Source organism: Ranitomeya imitator, chromosome 8 (assembly GCF_032444005.1).
Source record: "Ranitomeya imitator isolate aRanImi1 chromosome 8, aRanImi1.pri, whole genome shotgun sequence".
In the NCBI taxonomy this organism is placed as follows: Eukaryota; Metazoa; Chordata; class Amphibia; order Anura; family Dendrobatidae; genus Ranitomeya; species Ranitomeya imitator.
Window position 1 is genome coordinate 117,115,161 of NC_091289.1, and position 18,197 is coordinate 117,133,357.

The 18,197-nt window shown below is 42.0% G+C and overlaps 1 protein-coding gene across 2 annotated transcripts in view; it reads left to right on the plus strand.

Moving 5' to 3' along the window:
- The first annotated feature begins 303 nt into the window (after window positions 1-303).
- Window positions 304-18,197, plus strand: part of CFH (complement factor H) — a 906,401-nt gene continuing 888,507 nt past the window's right edge. For both annotated transcript variants that reach the window (XM_069737284.1, XM_069737285.1), the window contains exon 1: window positions 304-480. In XM_069737284.1, the coding sequence (XP_069593385.1) occupies window positions 411-480 (70 nt within the window). In that variant the 5' untranslated portion in view covers window positions 304-410. The remainder of the gene's footprint in view (window positions 481-18,197) is intronic.

Genomic DNA, 18,197 nt, shown 5'->3' on the forward strand with positions numbered 1-18,197 from the left:
CTTTCCAGTGTAAAGCGTGTGTTGCAATCATTCTACAGAAGTTAGTAAAAAGAAGCTTGTTGTTTTTTTTCTGTCAAATTATCACTAGGTAAACTTTGATTTGAGCAATTGTTTACCTTGTTCAAACATTAGAGGTTTTATCTCTATTGGGACACTTTTTCAAAATTTCTAACCATTATTCATAGTTTTTGTGCATATTGCTCACAGAAAGGAGCAACAGGTCTTTATATAACACCCCTCCCACTCTCTGCATTCCTTGACTGATTTCGTAATAAATAATTCATGTAAGGGGGAAGTTCATTTAGAGATTAAAAACTAGACCAGTCCAGTGCACAGCTCACTTTAGGGAAAGCAGAGGTGGAAGAAGCAAGCTCACAACAGGACACATGCTCAGTTAATGGTCTTTTAAAATGTCTTTACTGGGATATGTACTCCTGCTTGCAGCTGCCCTATGCTGTACTGCAGAGGCTTCAGCTGACGGTAAGACTTTGCAATTATATCTCAATTAAAAATTCCACAGCTAATGTCTGTTACTATATATTTCACATGCATATAAGCCCCACAACTCAAAAAATCCAGAATTAAATATTTGCCAACTAATTGAGTGATAAAATATTGTTGCTTTTTCTTTGTGTATTTTCTGCATCTATTGTTCAAGGAAAAGTTATGTTAGTGAAAATCAATTAAACAAGATCATACAATGTATTTGGAATAATGATGAAATACGTTACATTTGTCATGTATGTTTGGTCACAGAAGAGATTTAAGAAACACGTTTAACCCTGCTGTTGTGTTCCCATTTGCTATACACTTGCACTGTTCCCGGGTCAATATGACCCGACCTATTAATTCTTGATTTTTAGCTTCTCTAAGTGTTTTATTTGAATACTTTTTTCATTATTATACTGTATGTGAACATGCTTGATCATAAACAAATGAAAAATTTAAATTTAAACTTAATAAAAGAAAAAAATTTTCATAAAAAGGTTACACAGGCTTTGTACAATTATCTTTGATTGTTGGCATTCTGCACACAAATAACAAAGAAGTTTTACATTACTATTACTAAGACATAAAATTTAACTTTTTGAAAACAATATTTATAAATCAACAAATGAAAAATCATAAAAACTTCAACCTTTTTAAAAGGAAAAAAGAAAAACTAAACATGTTCATGCGTTTTTACACTGAACACATTAATAAGACACATGTCCTTTACACAGATATTTTGAACATCCAGCACATGTCAGATTAGTCTTATTGTCACAGGAAGATGGACAGAAGCTCCATCTCTTCTTTTTTTGCTGGTAGCTGTGCTGCTGGTAGCTGGGCTGCTGGTGGCTGGGCTGCTGGTGGCTGTGCTGGTGGAGGCCGTGGATGTGGAGTCTCTTTCTTGAGCATGCTGGACACTTTTTACAATTGCTGTTGCTCCTTCACTTCTAGGGGTCACTTTCTGCTCTCAATATATGGCCTAACCAGGGATTTGCCCAATTCCTCAAGAAATAATCTTCTTTTATGCAGCTTATTCCGGTTCAAATCGGGGTCGATTTCTCTCCATAAGACAAATGCATTGTGTGCAATAACGTCCAGTATGTTATAAAATAAAATCATTGGCCACCGATTGGTTTTGCGTTTGCATGTATATGTTGATATTGCTTGGTCTAAAGTATCAACCGCTCCCTTTGTGGCATTATAATCCAAAATAATGTCAGGCTTTCTGTCTTCTCTATCACTTACGGCATTGTCATGGTGCATTGTGCATAGAATTACCTAAGTTTGGAAAAGAAAAGAATAGTTGTAAAGATATGAATTCACAGTGTCAGTCAATAGACATTTTAGAAACTTTTATCCAAGTTTTGAAAAAAAAAAGAATACCTGTAAAGATGTGTATTCACAGCTCAGTGCTTCCTCTCTCACAAACAGCAAATGGATAATACTAGATAATTACTTGTTTACTGATAAGAACAGTGAAACCACCACCATTTTGAGATGAAGTATACATAAAAAAACATAACTTTTGCAGTCAGAAATAATCAGAGACCTGTAGAACAGTATAAAATGCTATCGGGTCATATTGACCCGAACCGTACAAGAGTAAAAATCAGCATGTAGCAAAAAGTAAACAAAAAAACAAAAACAAAAAAATATATATAGCGCTCCACAAATAAGAAGAAGTCAAGATACCACTAGTTTCAAATCCTCTTTTTAAAAAATCTACAGGGTCTCAAAAATCATTTTGGGTCATATTGACCCGAACAGTACAGCAGGGTTAAATCTGTTGTATGTTGTAAGACTTGATGCAATGTAAAACTGACATCAAATTCAGTAATGTGTGTGACGCAATGATAAAAGTGTTATATTTCTCTTAGGCTGGGATCACTCTTGCAATTGTGATGCGAGAAACTCGCATCAGTAACGGGCACTGCTGCCGGCACTCAGACCGGAGTGTGCGGCTGCATGTATTTCTACGCTGCCAGCACGCTCCAGTCCAAGTGCCGGCGGCAGTGCCAGGTATTGATGCGAGAAACTTGCACAAGTTTCTCGCATCACACTTGCAAGTGTGACTTATGCAGCCGTACGCTCCGGTCTGAGACAGTGCCGAGTATTGATGAGAGTTTCTCGCATCACACTTGCACGTGTGACCCCAGCCTTATTGTGTGTTCACATGGGCTTAATTAATAATGTAGATATGAATTAACCAGATACAATTGCATTTTTGGTTGAAGTAAAAAGTATGATAAAAATTATAAAAATGTAGACTGAAAATATGTTGAGCTATTTAGTATTTCAGTAAGCAACAATGACATTTAACATGAAATGAACCATATAAACCTATTATGGGCTCCATCAAGCACAGATTAGGCAATGCTTGGATGGTTGTGTCTTACAATTACAACAATTGTTTGCTGGACGTACTAGAAGTGAGAATAAGTGGTGATCAGCTGATTGCCATGATTGCTGCATTTTATGTACTTTGAAAAGAGTTGTTTTGACAATGTGTTTTATTGAGCTGATCTGTGAAAAAAAAAATACTTAAAATTACTTGAAAGATTTTTCTATAGCGTTCTATTGCGAAATTAGTTTGCTGGTCATATTTTCAATGTTTGAGTGTTTTTTCTGACTCACATTTTGAAAAACACATGATAGGATAAAAAAGTGTATATCATTATTTTGATGCAAATCTAGACAGAATTTGCTCCGCACTAGGCACTGCTCCTCCGTAGGCAGGGTGTGTCAGCGTATTTTGCGCATGGCATCCTCCGCATGTAATCCGTATGGCATCCGTACTGCGTGTTTTTCTCGCAGGCTTGCAAAACCGACATACGGCTATACAAGGGATCCATGTGTAAAAAAAAAAAAAAAACATATATACTGTCTATATATATATATTTATGTCAGTAGACACATATGTATATATATTAATATTTCATACAGCGCGAGATAGCTTTAAAGCCGGTAATTCAATTGCCGGCTTTTGCTATCTCCTTCCTAAACCCGACATGATATGAGACCTGGTTTACATACAGTAAACCATTTCATATCACCATTTTTTTTGCGTATTCCACACCAGTAATTTTAGTAGTGTGTATATGCAAAATTTGGCCGTTCTAGCTATTAAATTAAAGGGTTAAATGGTGAAAAAAATTGGCGTGGGCTCCCACGCAATTTTCTCCGCCAGAGTAGTAAAGCCAGTGACTGAGGGCAGATATTAATAGCCTGGAGAGGGTCCATAGTTATTGGCCCCCCCCTGGCTAAAAACATCTGCCCCCAGCCACCCCAGAAAAGGCACATCTGGAAGATGCGCCTATTCAGGCACTTGGCCACTCTCTTCCCATTCCCGTGTAGCAAACAATAGTTTGGTTAGTGTCTGGTGAATTTTGCATCCTGTTTTTTCTTGTGGCATATTTGGTCATATTGATATAGAGTGGAAGGATTTTTTTACCCAGCGCAGGTATCATATTATCTATCAACCTTTGTTTTTATTTCATTAAAATACTTTTAAATAATGTGTTTGTGTTTTTTTAACCCTTTACTACTATTGGATTAATAATTGATAGGTGTCATAATTGACGCCTCTCCATTATTAATCTGGCTTAATGTCACCTTACAATAGCAAGGTGGCATTAACCCTTCATAACCCCATATCCCACCGCTACACGGGAATGGGAAAAGAGTGGCCAAGTGCCAGAATAGGCGCATCTTCCAGATGTGCCTTTTCTAGGGTGGCTGGGGGCAGATATTTGTAGCCAGGGGGGGGCCAATAACCGTGGACCCTCTCCAGGCTAATAATATCTGCCCTCAGTCACTGGCTTTACTACTCTGGCGGAGAAAATTGCGCGGGAGCCCACGCCAATTTTTTCCGCCATTTAACCCTTTAATAGCTAGAACGGCCAAATTTTGCATATACACACTACTGACATTAGTAGTGTGGAATATGCAAAAAAAAAAAAGGTGATCTGACATGGTTTACTGTATGTAAACCATGTCTCATATCATGTTGGGTTTAGGAAGGAGATAGCAAAAGCCGGTAATTGAATTACCGGCTTTAAAGCTATCTCGCGCTGTATGAAATATTAATATATATACATATATGTGTCTCACTGATATATATATATATATACTTATTCTATGTGTACACATTTATTCTACCTATTCTAATGTAAGCTGTCAGTGTGATTTTACTGTACACCGCACTGAATTACCGGCTTTTCTCTCTAACACCGCTGCGTATTTCTCGCAAGTCACACTGCTGGTCCATGTGTAATCCGTATTTTTCTGGCTTCCATAGACTTTCATTGGCATTTTTTTTTTGCGCAATACGGTGACAAATGCAGCATGCTGCGATTTTCTACGGCCGTAGAAAGCCGTATAATACTGATCAGTAAAATACGGCAGATAGGAGCAGGGGCATAGAGAATAATTGGGACGTTTGTTAGGCATGTTTTACGGATGTATTTTATGTGCTCTTACGTCCGTAAAACTCGCTAGTGTGACGGCGGCCTAAAACTGTTTCAGAGTACCAAAAAATAACTCCTCCAAAAATTCTGCAAAAAATAAGTGCTTTCTGAAATGGTTTCCATTTGAAAAAGTAATTGTTGCATAAAAATATTTTCATTTACACATAGTCTTAGGAGAAAAAAACTGCTATATATTTGAATTTTAACAAATAAACTTTGCAGGGTAAAAAAAAATAACTCCACAGCATTGATACATTTTACTACGCTATGGCTGTATATGAACAGAATGGCTAAAAATGTAAAAACAATGCTAGTAACCCAATAGGATTATATGAAATAGTTATCCAGTTACGGTAATGGTACAGATGTTCTATAGAAATAAAGACTAAGAGGTATTTAGGATTATGAATGCACAGACTTGTATTTACAGCTCATCCTCAGTGCACTTTTCTAAGTTGTAATGCATGAGAATGAAAATTAAAAAAAAAAATTTCTAATATGACATAGATTTTTTAACCTTTTTATGGCTATTTTGCTGTCATTTTGTAATTTCACAAAGCTTGTTGTGTGTTACTGATCCAATAAGCGCAACAAATTCACAAAACAAATTGATTGTATATAGCACGTTTTAGATTACGGCATACGCTGAACACACTTCAATCTGGCTGCAAACAAATAAATAATAATCAAGTTAAAATGCAATGAATTTAAAAGGAAACTTTTATGCAAAAATACTATTTACCTGCAGATATAGTGTTTATATGCAGGTGGATAGTTGCTAAAATTTTGCCTTACTGAAAACACGGCAACTGGAAAATTTGAACTTACATTCTCCCGAAGCTGCTGGCTTCAAATCATAGGGATGTGCTTTTATTGGTTACAGTCACCACTCACTACACCGTGAGTGACAGCTGTAATCCCCCCCTGCACTGTGACTGACATCTCGCTCTGGACAGATGCGCTGCAGAGCAGGCTGTTAATCAAGGTGCCAGGCAGGGATTACAGCTGCTGATTAATGTGAGTGGCAACTGTAGAATGTAAGCGCGCAAGGGCAGGGTCCTCGCCCCTCTGTATCAGTCTGTCATTGTTAGTTGTGTTTACTGTAAGTGATATTTGTATTTTGATGTAACCCTGTCTCATGTACAGCACCATGGAATTAATGGTGCTATATAATAATAATAATAATAATAATAATAACTGTAACCGCTCCCTACATGACATTGTAACTGAAAGTAAGTGGCTACAGGGAGGATATAAATTTAATTCCTGCTGGTAGTAATGCTTTCAGTAAGGTCTTTTTCAAACATCCATCTTTTCTGTCCGGTTTTTAAGGACCGCAAATACAGACACATGCACACCCATTGTAATCCATGGTGGTGTGCACATATCAGATTTTTCAAAGCTCATCTGGGAATGCCCCAATGATCCACAGTAACCTCAATGCGCTAGCAGATGCTTATTCCTCATTGGTTCTCAGCCTGGACGGTTGCATGTTAGTACCACGAGCAGTGGAGAAATATATGAGCCATCTTCAGCACCCGGCACTGGGGAACAGTGCTAACAGTACCGCAGATTCCTAGGTGCTGGTATGTGTGATACTGATGCGGCACACTGTTGCCACACATATGCCACAAGTATTACACACATGTACACACAGACACTGATATCTCCAGGACTGTTTTGTTTTGTCTGGTACCAGAAATATCAAGACGTGAGAAAGAGCCCTTAGTAGTGTTTTAGTGACTTCATTAGAGATGCTGATGATGACTCGGTAATAGTCAACAGTTAATAACACAGCACACTGAAAAAGTTTTTCATGCTTTGCTAAGTTAAACAAGAGTCCGATAATCATTTATCTTAATCATTTGTGACCAGGCAGACTGTTCTTTGCAGAAGACAGACTTAGGCTGGGGTAACACTTGCGAGTGTGATGCGAGAAACTCGCCCATCAATCCCCGGCACTGCCCCCATCACTAGCGCGAGTTTCTCACATCACACTCGCAAGAGTGGCACCGGCCTTAAACTGACGATGACCCTGACAGAGGTAACATCTTGCTGCTGTGACTGAGACAAGTAATGTGACTGAGGGCAGATATTAATAGCCTGGAGAGGGTCCATGGTTATTGCTCCCCCCCCCTGGGATAAAAACATCTGCCCCCAGCCACCCCAGAAAAGGCATATTTGGAAGATGCACCTATTCTGGCACTTGGCCACTCTCTTCCCATTCCAGTGTAGCGGTGGGATATGGGGTAATGAAGGGTTAATGTCACATTGCTATTCTAAGGTGACATTAAGCCAGATTAATAATGGAGAGGCGTCAATTATGACACCTATCCATTATTAATCCAATAGTCGGAAATGGTTAAAAAAAACACAAACACATTATTACAAAGTCTTTTAATGAAATAAAAACACAGGTTGTTGGAATATTTTATTATCCTGGTAATCCATCTGAAGACCCTCGCTCTGTAACAAAGGAAAAATAAAAAAAACAACAATATCTCATACCTTCCGATGATTTGTCATGTCCCACGATGTAAATCCATCTGAAGGGGTTAAATTTTTTTACAGGCAGGAGCTCTGCTATAATGCAGCTGTGCTCCTGGCTGTAAAACCCCAGCGAATGAATGTGAAGTAGATCAATGACCTGTAGTTACCTTCATTCGCGGTGATGCGCTCTCTGCTGGATGTCCCTCGAGCGTGGGGAAAAAAATCAGAAAATTTCCCAGGCTTGAGTTTATATGAGCACAACCAGCAGAGGGCGCATCACTGCGAATTAAGGTAACTACAGGTCGTTGACCTACTTTACATTCATTCGCTGGGGTTTTACAGCCACGAGCACAGCTGCATTATAGCAGAGTTCCTGCCTGTAAAAAATGTAACCCCTTTCAGATGGATTTACATCGTGGGACGTGACAGATCATCGGAAGGTATGAGATATGGTTGTTTTTTTATTTTTCCTTTGTTACAGAGCGAGGATCTTCAGGTGGATTACCAGGATAATAAAATATTCCAACAACCTGTGTTTTTATTTAATTAAAAGACTTTGTAATAATGTGTTTGTGTTTTTTTAACCATTTCAGACTATTGGATTAATAATGGATAGGTGTCATAATTGACGCGTCTCCATTATTAATCTGGCTTAATGTCACCTTACAATAGCAAGGTGACATTAACCCTTCATTACCCCATATCCCACCGCTACACGGGAGTAGGAAGAGAGTGGCCAAGTGCCAGAATAGGTGCATCTTCCAGATGTGCCTTTTCTGGGGTGGCTGGGGGCATATGTTTTTAGCCAGGGGGGGGGCAATAACCATGGACCCTCTCCAGGCTATTAATATCTGCCCTCAGTCACTGGCTTGACTACTCTGGCGGAGAAAATTGCTCAGGAGCCCACACCAATTTTTTCCGCCATTTAACCCTTTAATTTAATAGCTAGAGCGCCCAAATTTTGCACACACACACTACTAACATTAGTAGTGTGGAATATGCAAAAAAAAATGGGAATATGACATGGTTTACTGTATGTAAACCATGTCTCATATCATGTCGGGTTTAGGAAGGAGATAGCAAAGCCGGCAATTGAATTACCGGCTTTTAAGCTATCTAGCGCTCTATGAAATATTAATATATATATATATATATATATATATATATATGTGTGTGTCTCACTGACATATATATTTATATATATATATATATATATATATACATATATATACCTATTCGATGTGTCCACATTTATTCTACCTATTCTATTGTAAACTGTCAGTGTGATTTTACTCTACACCGCACTGAATTGCCAGCTTTTCTCTCTAATACCGCTGCGTATTTCTCGCAAGTCACACTGCTGGTCCGTGTGTAATCTGTATTTTTCTGGCCCCCATAGACTTTCATTGGCGTATTTTTTGCGCAATACGGTGACAAACGCAGCATGCTGCGATTTTCTACGGCCGTAGAAGACCGTATAATACGGATCAGTAAAATACAGCTGATAGGAGCTGGGGCATAGAGAACCATTGTACCGTATGCAATCCGTATTCTCAGCACCTCTCTTACGTCCGTAAAACACGGTAGTGTGACGCCGGCCTTAGTCTAGTATGTTTTTTTTCTTTTGTACTAGCCCTTGCATTGACCATGACATTTTTTCTTTTACAATAGATTTTGCATAGCACTATAATTATATATATACTATAAATATAATCTTTTAACAATCTTTTTAATCAATCCCAATTGTAACTCCTGCCAAAAAAGGATGCAACAAGAAATGCTAGGTAAATAGGAAACAAATACAGAAAGTAAAATAATTCAGCAGGCTGTAGTGTACCTTAGGATGTGTGTGAAAAGTTGGAATTAAAGGGACTCTGTCACCTTCCCCCCCAGGCGTTAGAATCTAAAAGAGCCACCTTGTGCAACAGTAATGCTGCATTCTGACAAGGTGGCTCTTTTAGTTATTGGTGCAGTCACAGCAAAAATAAAGCATTTTATAATTTCTCAAAAATACCTGTCTTTAGTCCTGGAGGCAGGTCTTTCCCCCCCTACTGCCCACGCAACACTGCCGTCACTCAAGGATTCTTCGGCACCTGGCGCCGCCCCTCTGCACTGTTTTCAAATCAAATCCGGCGCCTGCGCTGTTTTGTTCTGCCAGGGGCAGGCGCAGTGAGCGCTGCCCGTCTGACCTCATATGCAGTCTCGCAGACTGCGCCTGTGTGGCCACCCAGCTTGTGAGTCCCAGCCCCGCAGTGTGTTATGCATTATGGCCTTCCGTTTCATCCGTTGTGAGCTGGATCTGTTGTTAAATTGCTGTCCATCGGGTGGAGACAATGCACAGAGCAATGTTTTTTCTGTACATCTTAAAGTCGCTCAGTGACGGATCCTGCACTGTCCATCATTGGCTATAATGGAAGTCTATGGATGCAGGATCCGTCACTGACTGTCAAAAGCAGGAATCCAGCGACGGATGCCATCCTTTGAAACTGAGCATGTGAGGAAGAATTTCCCATCAGGGAAATTCTCTCTCGCTCTCTCTCTTTTTACTATTGATGCTGCTTATGCAGCATCAATAGTAAAAAGATATAATGTTAAAAATTATAAAAAAAAATAAAAAAATTACAATATTCTTACCTTTCGGCGTCCCCCGCAGCCTACCTGATGCTCGCGATGCTGCCGGCAGCTCCCGTTCCCAGTAATGCCTTGCGAAATTACCCGATGATGTAGCGGTCTCACCATCATCGGGTCATTTTGCAAGGCATTACTGGGAAAGGGAGCTGCCATCAGCATCACGAGCATCAGGAAGGCCGCGGGAATGCTGCGGGGGACGCCGGGAGGTAAGAATATCACTATTTTTAATTATTTTTAACCTGGGTAGTGTTGTGTATGCGTTTTTGCAGCGGAAAAATGCGGCAAAGACACATACGCAACGTGTGCACATATCCTCGATGGATCCGTAAAAAAAAACGGACCCAGTGCATCCGTTTTTTACAATCTGTACAGGATCCGTCTTTTCAACATTTTGACGGATTGTAACTGATTGTAAAAAAACGTAAGTGTGAAAGAGGCCTAACAGTGATGTGCCATTTACTTGGACTGTATTTTGTTGTTTCAGCACAATCAGTGTTTAGTCAGCAGGAATCTATCACTCAGGCCTGTCCCACACGTCCAGATAATTCCGGTACCGGAAAAAAATCGGTACCGGAATTATCCGTGTCCGTGTGCCCCTACGTTTCTGTGGCACATCAGTGTGGCACACGGGCGGCACATGTGTGCCACCCGTGTGCCCACTGGGTACCACACGCACCAGGCTGGGTACCACACGTACCAGCATCTGGTGCTGAAGCCCCATTCATATCTTCCCTGCAGCAGTGTTTGCTGTAGAGAAGATATGAATAATTGTGTTTAAAATAAAGATCTATGTGCCCCCCACCCCCTGTGCGCCAATCCCCCCCCCCCCCCCCCCCCGCTGTTCTGAAAATACTCACCCGGCTCGCTCCCTTGCCGGCGCTGCTTAATGTTCTGGCCGCATATTCTCCTGTATGCGGTCACGTGGGGCCGCTCATTTACAGTAATGATTATGCGGCTCCACCCCTATGGGAGGTGGAGCCGCATATTCATGACTGTAATCGGCGGCACCACGTGACCGCTGATACAGTAGAAGATGCAGCCAGAACAGAAAGCAGTGCTGGCGAGGGAGCCGGGTGAGTATTTTCAGAACAGCGGGGGGAGGTTAAGTGTTTTTGAATATCCAGATTAAATCAGGAGCCCCATATAATGCTCCATAAAGTTTATGATGGCCCCATAAGATGCTCCATATTAAAATCTGCCCCATATAGTCCTGCATAAAGGTTAATAATGGCCCCATAAGATGCTCCATAGACACATTTGCCCAATATAATGCTGCACAATTGTTGATTTTGGCCCCATAAGATGCCCCATACAGACACTTGCCCCATATAATGCTCCACAAATGTTAATTATGGCCCCATAAGATGCTCCATAGAGATATTTGCCCCATATAGTGCTGCACAAACGTTGATTATGGCCCCATAGATGCTCCATGCAGACACTTGCCCCATTTGCTGTTGCTGCGATAAAAGAAAAAAAATCACATATTACTCACCTCTCCATCGCTAAGGCCCCCGACACTTTCAATATTCACCTGAGTTCGTTCCAGTGCTGCTCCATCTCCAGCGTCTTCTGCACTGACGTTTAGGCAGAGGGCGCGCACTAACTACTTTGCCGCGCCCTCTGACCTGAGCGTTTATTCGGAACGAGGAGCCGGAGAATATCGCGCAGCGCAGCACTCCCCTCCCCGTTATACTCACCTGCTCCTGGCGCAGTCCCTGTTTTCCCGGTGCCGCAGCTTCTTCCTGTACTGAGCGGTCACCATTACCGCTCATTACAGTAATGAATATGCGTCTCCACTCTTATGGTCTCATGGTACCGCTCAGTACAGAAAGAAGCTGCGGCGCCAGGGAAGCCAGGGACCTGCAGGGACCGCGCCAGGAGTAGGTGAGTATAATTAGACAGCCTCCGCTCCCCCTCCCCTGCCGACCCCTGGGTATGACTCGAGTATAAGCCGAGAGGGGGACTTTCAGCCCCAAAAATGGGCTGAAAATCTCGGCTTATACTCGAGTTTATGCGGTAGTAGCATTTAAGGGGTTATGTTTCTCTTTCTGGAGAGTGACTTGCTTAACATGCCAGTGAGAGGAGGCTTATAAGTAGAGATGAGCCCAAAGTTCGGTCATCTTTTTTAATTTTTTAATTTATTTTTAACTTTCGGGCTGGGTCCCATAGTGCGGCAGCCAATCTCTTTGCTTGGCATTATTGTGATGAAGTGCCCACGGCCTTAAAGCTTGTTAATTGGCTGCGCTGCAGCCTTTCAACAAGATTAATTAGGCTGTGTGCACACGATGCGGAATTAGTGCAGATCCGCAGCGGATTATTCTGCACAGAAATGCTGCAGTTCTGCAAAGTGATTTACAGTACAATGTAAATCAATTGCAAAAAAAAAAAAGCTGTGCTAATGGTGCGGAAAAATCTGCATGAAAACCGCTGCGGATCAAAAGAAGTAGCATGCTACTTCTTTTATGCGGAACTACAGCGTTTCTGACCCCTTCATTATAGAAATCTGCAGGGGTTAAAAATGCAGAAAATCCACATCAATTTCGCAACAAATATGCACAAAATCCGCATAAAATCCGCTGCAAATCCGCGCCTGCGTTTTCTGCCAGGAGATGCAGATTTTGTGTGGAAAATTCTGCACCCCAATCCGCAACGTGTGCACATAGCCTTAGGCTTCTGAGCCCAAACAGCAACAGGATGTAGAGTAAGAAGTCTTTGTTCGGGTCTGAAGTTTGGGTTCTCTCATCCCTACCTATAAACCTGACAGCGTTCCTTTGGGAAATTAAATATACAAATTGCCTCTTCATAGAGGAAGAGGACTTGAACTCTAGTGCCACCTATTGGAGGAAGCAATCTTAGGGACGGTGTCACACTGGCATATTGCATCCGATGCGAGAGCGTCGGATGCGATATGCTAATGACCCTCGGCTCCTGCTCGCAGCAGAGCAGGAGCCGAGTGTCATGCGTCTGTGCTCCAATTCTCTCGCACAGGGAGGATCGGAGCACAGCTGCGGAGGAGGCTGAGAAATGAATTTCTCCATCTCCTCCATTGCTGGGGTCCGCTTATAATGCACATCACTCGGATGATATCCAAGTGGTGTGCGTTGTCTCATTTGCACCCATAGGCTTATATGGGTGCGAGTGAGCTGAGAGTTTTCCTCGGTCCGAGACAATTGCAGCATGCTGCGATTGTCTCGACTGAGGAAAACAGCTGACAAAACGTCGGCTGATGGGAGCTGCCCCATAGCTTAACATTGGTCCGAGTGCAATACGATTTTTTTTTATCGCATTGCACTCGGCCGTTTAAAACGCCAGTGTGACGCTGGCCTAAAAATCACTATCTACCCTTTAAAAAGCCTTGACATATGACTTTGGGTAAAAGACAGAACAGAATCTCAATTTGCAGACACAGTGTTTCGGTGTGTTGCCCCTCATCAGGGCAAACCATGAAATCTGATTTGGCTGTATGAGAGGCTTCTTAGTTGGACCAAAGAGGTAACGGTTCTCCTTGTGGATTGTGATATGCCTAGACTGGCATGCCAATATGAGGAGTCTTATAAGGCTGGCGTCACACTCGGAGTAAGACAATACGGTCCGTATTTCACGGCCGTAATACGTCACAAAAGTCCAAAAATGGTGATCCGTAAGTACTCCGTAGGCAGGGTGTGTCAGCGTATTTTGCGCATGGCATCCTCCGTATGTAATCCGTATGGCATCCGTACTGCGAGATTTTCTCGCAGGCTTGCAAAACCGACATACGGACATACAATGGATCCATGTGCTCAAAAAATAATAAAAACATATGTACTGTCTATATATATATACAGTTAGGGCCAGAAATATTTGGACAGTGACACAAGTTTTGTTATTTTAGCTGTTTACAAAAACATGTTCAGAAATACAATTATATATATAATATGGGCTGAAAGTGCACACTCCCAGCTGCAATATGATAGTTTCCACATCCAAATTGGAGAAAGGGTTTAGGAATCATAGCTCTGTAATGCATAGCGTCCTCTTTTTCAAGGGACCAAAAGTAATTGGACAATGGACTCTAAGGGCTGCAATTAACTCTGAAGGCATCTCCCTCGTTAACCTGTAATCAATGAAGTAGTTAAAAGGTCAGGGGTGGATTCCAGGTGTGTGGTTTTGCATTTGGAAGCTGTTGCTGTGAGCAGACAACATGCGGTCAAAGGAACTCTCAATTGAGGTGAAGCAGAACATCCTGAGGCTGAAAAAAAAGAAAAAATCCATCAGAGAGATAGCAGACATGCTTGGAGTAGCAAAATCAACAGTTGGGTACATTCTGAGAAAAAGGGAATTGACTGGTGAGCTTGGGAACTCAAAAAGGCCTGGGCGTCCACGGATGACAACAGTGGTGGATGATCGCCGCATACTTAATTTGGTGAAGAAGAACCCGTTCACAACATCAACTGAAGTCCAGAACACTCTCAGTGAAGTAGGTGTATCTGTCTCTAAGTCAACAGTAAAGAGAAGACTCCATGACAGTAAATACAAAGGGTTCACATCTAGATGCAAACCATTCATCAATACCAAAAATAGACAGGCCAGAGTTAAATTTGCAGAAAAACACCTCAAGAAGCCAGCTCAGTTCTGGAAAAGTATTCTATGGACAGATGAGACAAAGATCAACCTGTACCAGAATGATGGGAAGAAAAAAGTTTGGAGAAGAAAGGGAACGGCACATGATCCAAGGCACACCACATCCTCTGTAAAACATGGTGGAGGCAATGTGATGGCATGGGCATGCATGGCTTTCAACGGCACTGGGTCACTTGTGTTTATTGATGACATAAGAGCAGACAAGAGTAGCCGGATGAATTCTGAAGTGTACCGGGATATACTTTCAGCCCAGATTCAGCCAAATGCTGCAAAGTTGATTGGACGGCGCTTCATAGTACAGATGGACAATGACCCCAAGCATACAGCCAAAGCTACCCAGGAGTTCATGAGTGCCAAAAAGTGGAACATTCTGCAATGGCCAAGTCAATCTCCAGATCTAAACCCAATTGAGCATGCATTTCACTTGCTCAAATCCAGACTTAAGACGGAAAGACCCACATACAAGCAAGACCTGAAGGCTGCGGCTGTAAAGGCCTGGCAAAGCATTAAGAAGGAGGAAACCCAGCGTTTGGTGATGTCCATGGGTTCCAGACTTAAGGTAGTGATTGCCTCCAAAGGATTTGCAACAAAATATTGAAAATAAAAAGATTTTGTTTGGGTTATGTTTATTTGTCCAATTACTTTTGACCTCCTAAAATGTGGAGTGTTTGTAAAGAAATGTGTACAATTCCTACATTTTCTATCAGATATTTTTGTTCAACCCTTCAAATTAAACGTTACAATCTGCACTTGAATTCTGTTGTAGAGGTTTCATTTCAAATCCAATGTGGTGGCATGCAGAGCCCAACTCGCGAAAATTGTGTCACTGTCCAAATATTTCTGGCCCTAACTGTATGGGTGTCAGTGAGACACATATTATATATATATATATATATTAATATTTCATCCAGCGCGAGATAGCCTAAAAGCCGGTAATTCAATTGCTGGCTTTTGCTATCTCCTTCCTGAACCCGACATGATATGAGACATGGTTTACATACAGTAAACCATGTCATATCCCCATTTTTTTTTTGCATATTCCACACTACTGTGGCACCCCTAGGGGTATTTGCCACAAAAATAGTTACTGACAGTAAATACAAATACTAAAATAGCAAGACTGCACTACCACCTCCGGCCAGAAGGGGGAGCTCCAGAGACTCCCCTTGATCCATTCTGGTCTGAAAGAAGAAATGGCAGTTGGGCTAAGGAGCTGAAAGTGAGAGGTCATACAGCTGAATTTCTAACAGCCCTATGACAGTTTCCAGGCCCAAATCACCAGCCTGAGGAGAAAAGGGACAGAGAAAAAGGACATCGTGAGAACCGGGTAGCATTAATCACTACCCAGAACAGGCGCAAAGACAGATACCGGATCCGTGGCTGTATTCATTATATATAATACAGCAACCGGAAAAACGTGAGGTGATATCAGCTTCACTAGGGCCGGACGCAGCAACAGACACAGAGTTCAGCGGTACTCCTGGAGGGGGTAAGCCGATAGAAGGACTCGGGTTGCCCGTCGAACCAGGACCCGGAGGGGACAGATTGGGCTGGCAGCCAGTTCACATACAGCAGCAGGGCCACACAGAGACTGGGTACAATAAGAGGCGAAGACCCTGGCAGGGTCAAAGTAACTCAGAGTTCCCATACAGACTCCGGTGACAGGACTGGTTGTAGATCCCTTTATGTTGAAGTAAGCTGGTTAAATGTTTCAGTGCCTCAGTCTTTCATTTGGACAATAGTCATCTATCCAGGATCGGGATCATCACCGCTGGGAGAACCTGCTGCTGATCAAGTAAGTGCCTGTTCCCTCACGATACCCTTACACTGTGCATTGCCTGAGGCCACAGCACCGGGTCAAGCCACCCGTGACATCCCCCTCAAGAGACAGACCCCATTGGTCCGGTGCTGGGTACCCCGGTCTCCTAGGCGTCACAATACTAATGTTAGTAGTGTGTATGTGCAAAATTTGGGCTGTCTAGCTATTAAATTTAAGGGTTAAATCGCAGAAAAAAGCAATTTTCTCCACCAGAGTAGTAAAGCCAGTGACTGAGGGCAGATATTAATGGCCTAGAGAGGGTCCATGGTTATTGCCCCCCCCGGCTAAAACCATCTGCCTCCAGCCACCCCAGAAAATGCACATCTGGAAGATGTGCCTATTCTGGCACTTGGCCACTCTCTTCCCATTCCCGTGTAGCAGTGGGATATGGGGTAATGAAGGGTTAATGTCACCTTGCTATTGTAAGGTGACATTAAGCCAAATTAATAATGGAGAGGCGTCAATTATGACACCTATCCATTATTAATCCAATAGTAAGAAATGGTTAAAAAAAACACACACACAATATTGCAAAGTATTTTAATGAAATAAACACACAGGAGCTCTGCTATAATGCAGCTGTGCTCCTGCCTGTAAAACCCCAGGGAATGAAGGTAATGCAGGGGAATGACCTGCAGTTGCCTTCATTCGTGGTGATGCGCCCTCTGCTGGATGTCCTTATATGACCTCGAGCGTGGGAACTTTTCAGAATATTTTCCCAGCCTCGAGGTCATATGAGGACATCCAGCAGAGGGCGCATCACCGCGACTGAAGGTAAATACAGGTCATTGACCTAGTTTCGATTCATTCCCCGGGGTTTTACAGGCAGGAGCACAGCTGTATTATAGCAGAGCTCCTGGATGTAAAATATTTTAACCCCTTCTGATGGATTTACAACGTGGGACAGATCGACGGAAGGTATGAGATATTGTTGGTTTATTATTTTTACTTTGTTACAGGTCGAAGGTCTTCAGGTGGATTGAGAGTGGAATAAAATATTACAACAACCTGTGTGTTTATTTCATTAAAATACTTTGCAATATTGTGTGTGGTTTTTTTAACCATTTCTTACTATTGGATTAATAATGGATAGGTGTCATAATTGACGCCTCTCCATTATTAACCTGGCCTAATGTCACCTTACAATAGCAAGGTGACATTAACCCTTCATTACCCCATATCCCACCACTACACGGGAGTGGGAGTGGGAAAAGAGTGGCCAAGTGCCAGAATAGGCGCATCTTCCAGATGTGCCTTTTCTGGGGTGGCTGGGGGCAGATGTTTTTAGCCAGGGGGGCCAATAACCATGGACCCTCTCTAGGCTATTAATATCTGCCCTCAGTCACTGGCTTTACTACTCTGGTGGAGAAAATTGCGCGGGAGCCCATGCCAATTTTTTTCGCGATTTAACCCTTAAATTTAATAGCTAGACAGCCCAAATTTTGCACATACACACTACTAACATTAGTAGTGTGGAATATGCAAAAAAATGGGGATATGAGATGGTTTACTGTATGTAAACCATGTCTCATATCATGTCGGGTTTAGGAAGGAGATAGCAAAAGCCGGTAATTGAATTACTGGCTTTTCTGCTATCTAGCGCTGTATTAAATATAAATATATACATATATATATATGTGTCTCACTGACATATATACATATATATATATATATAT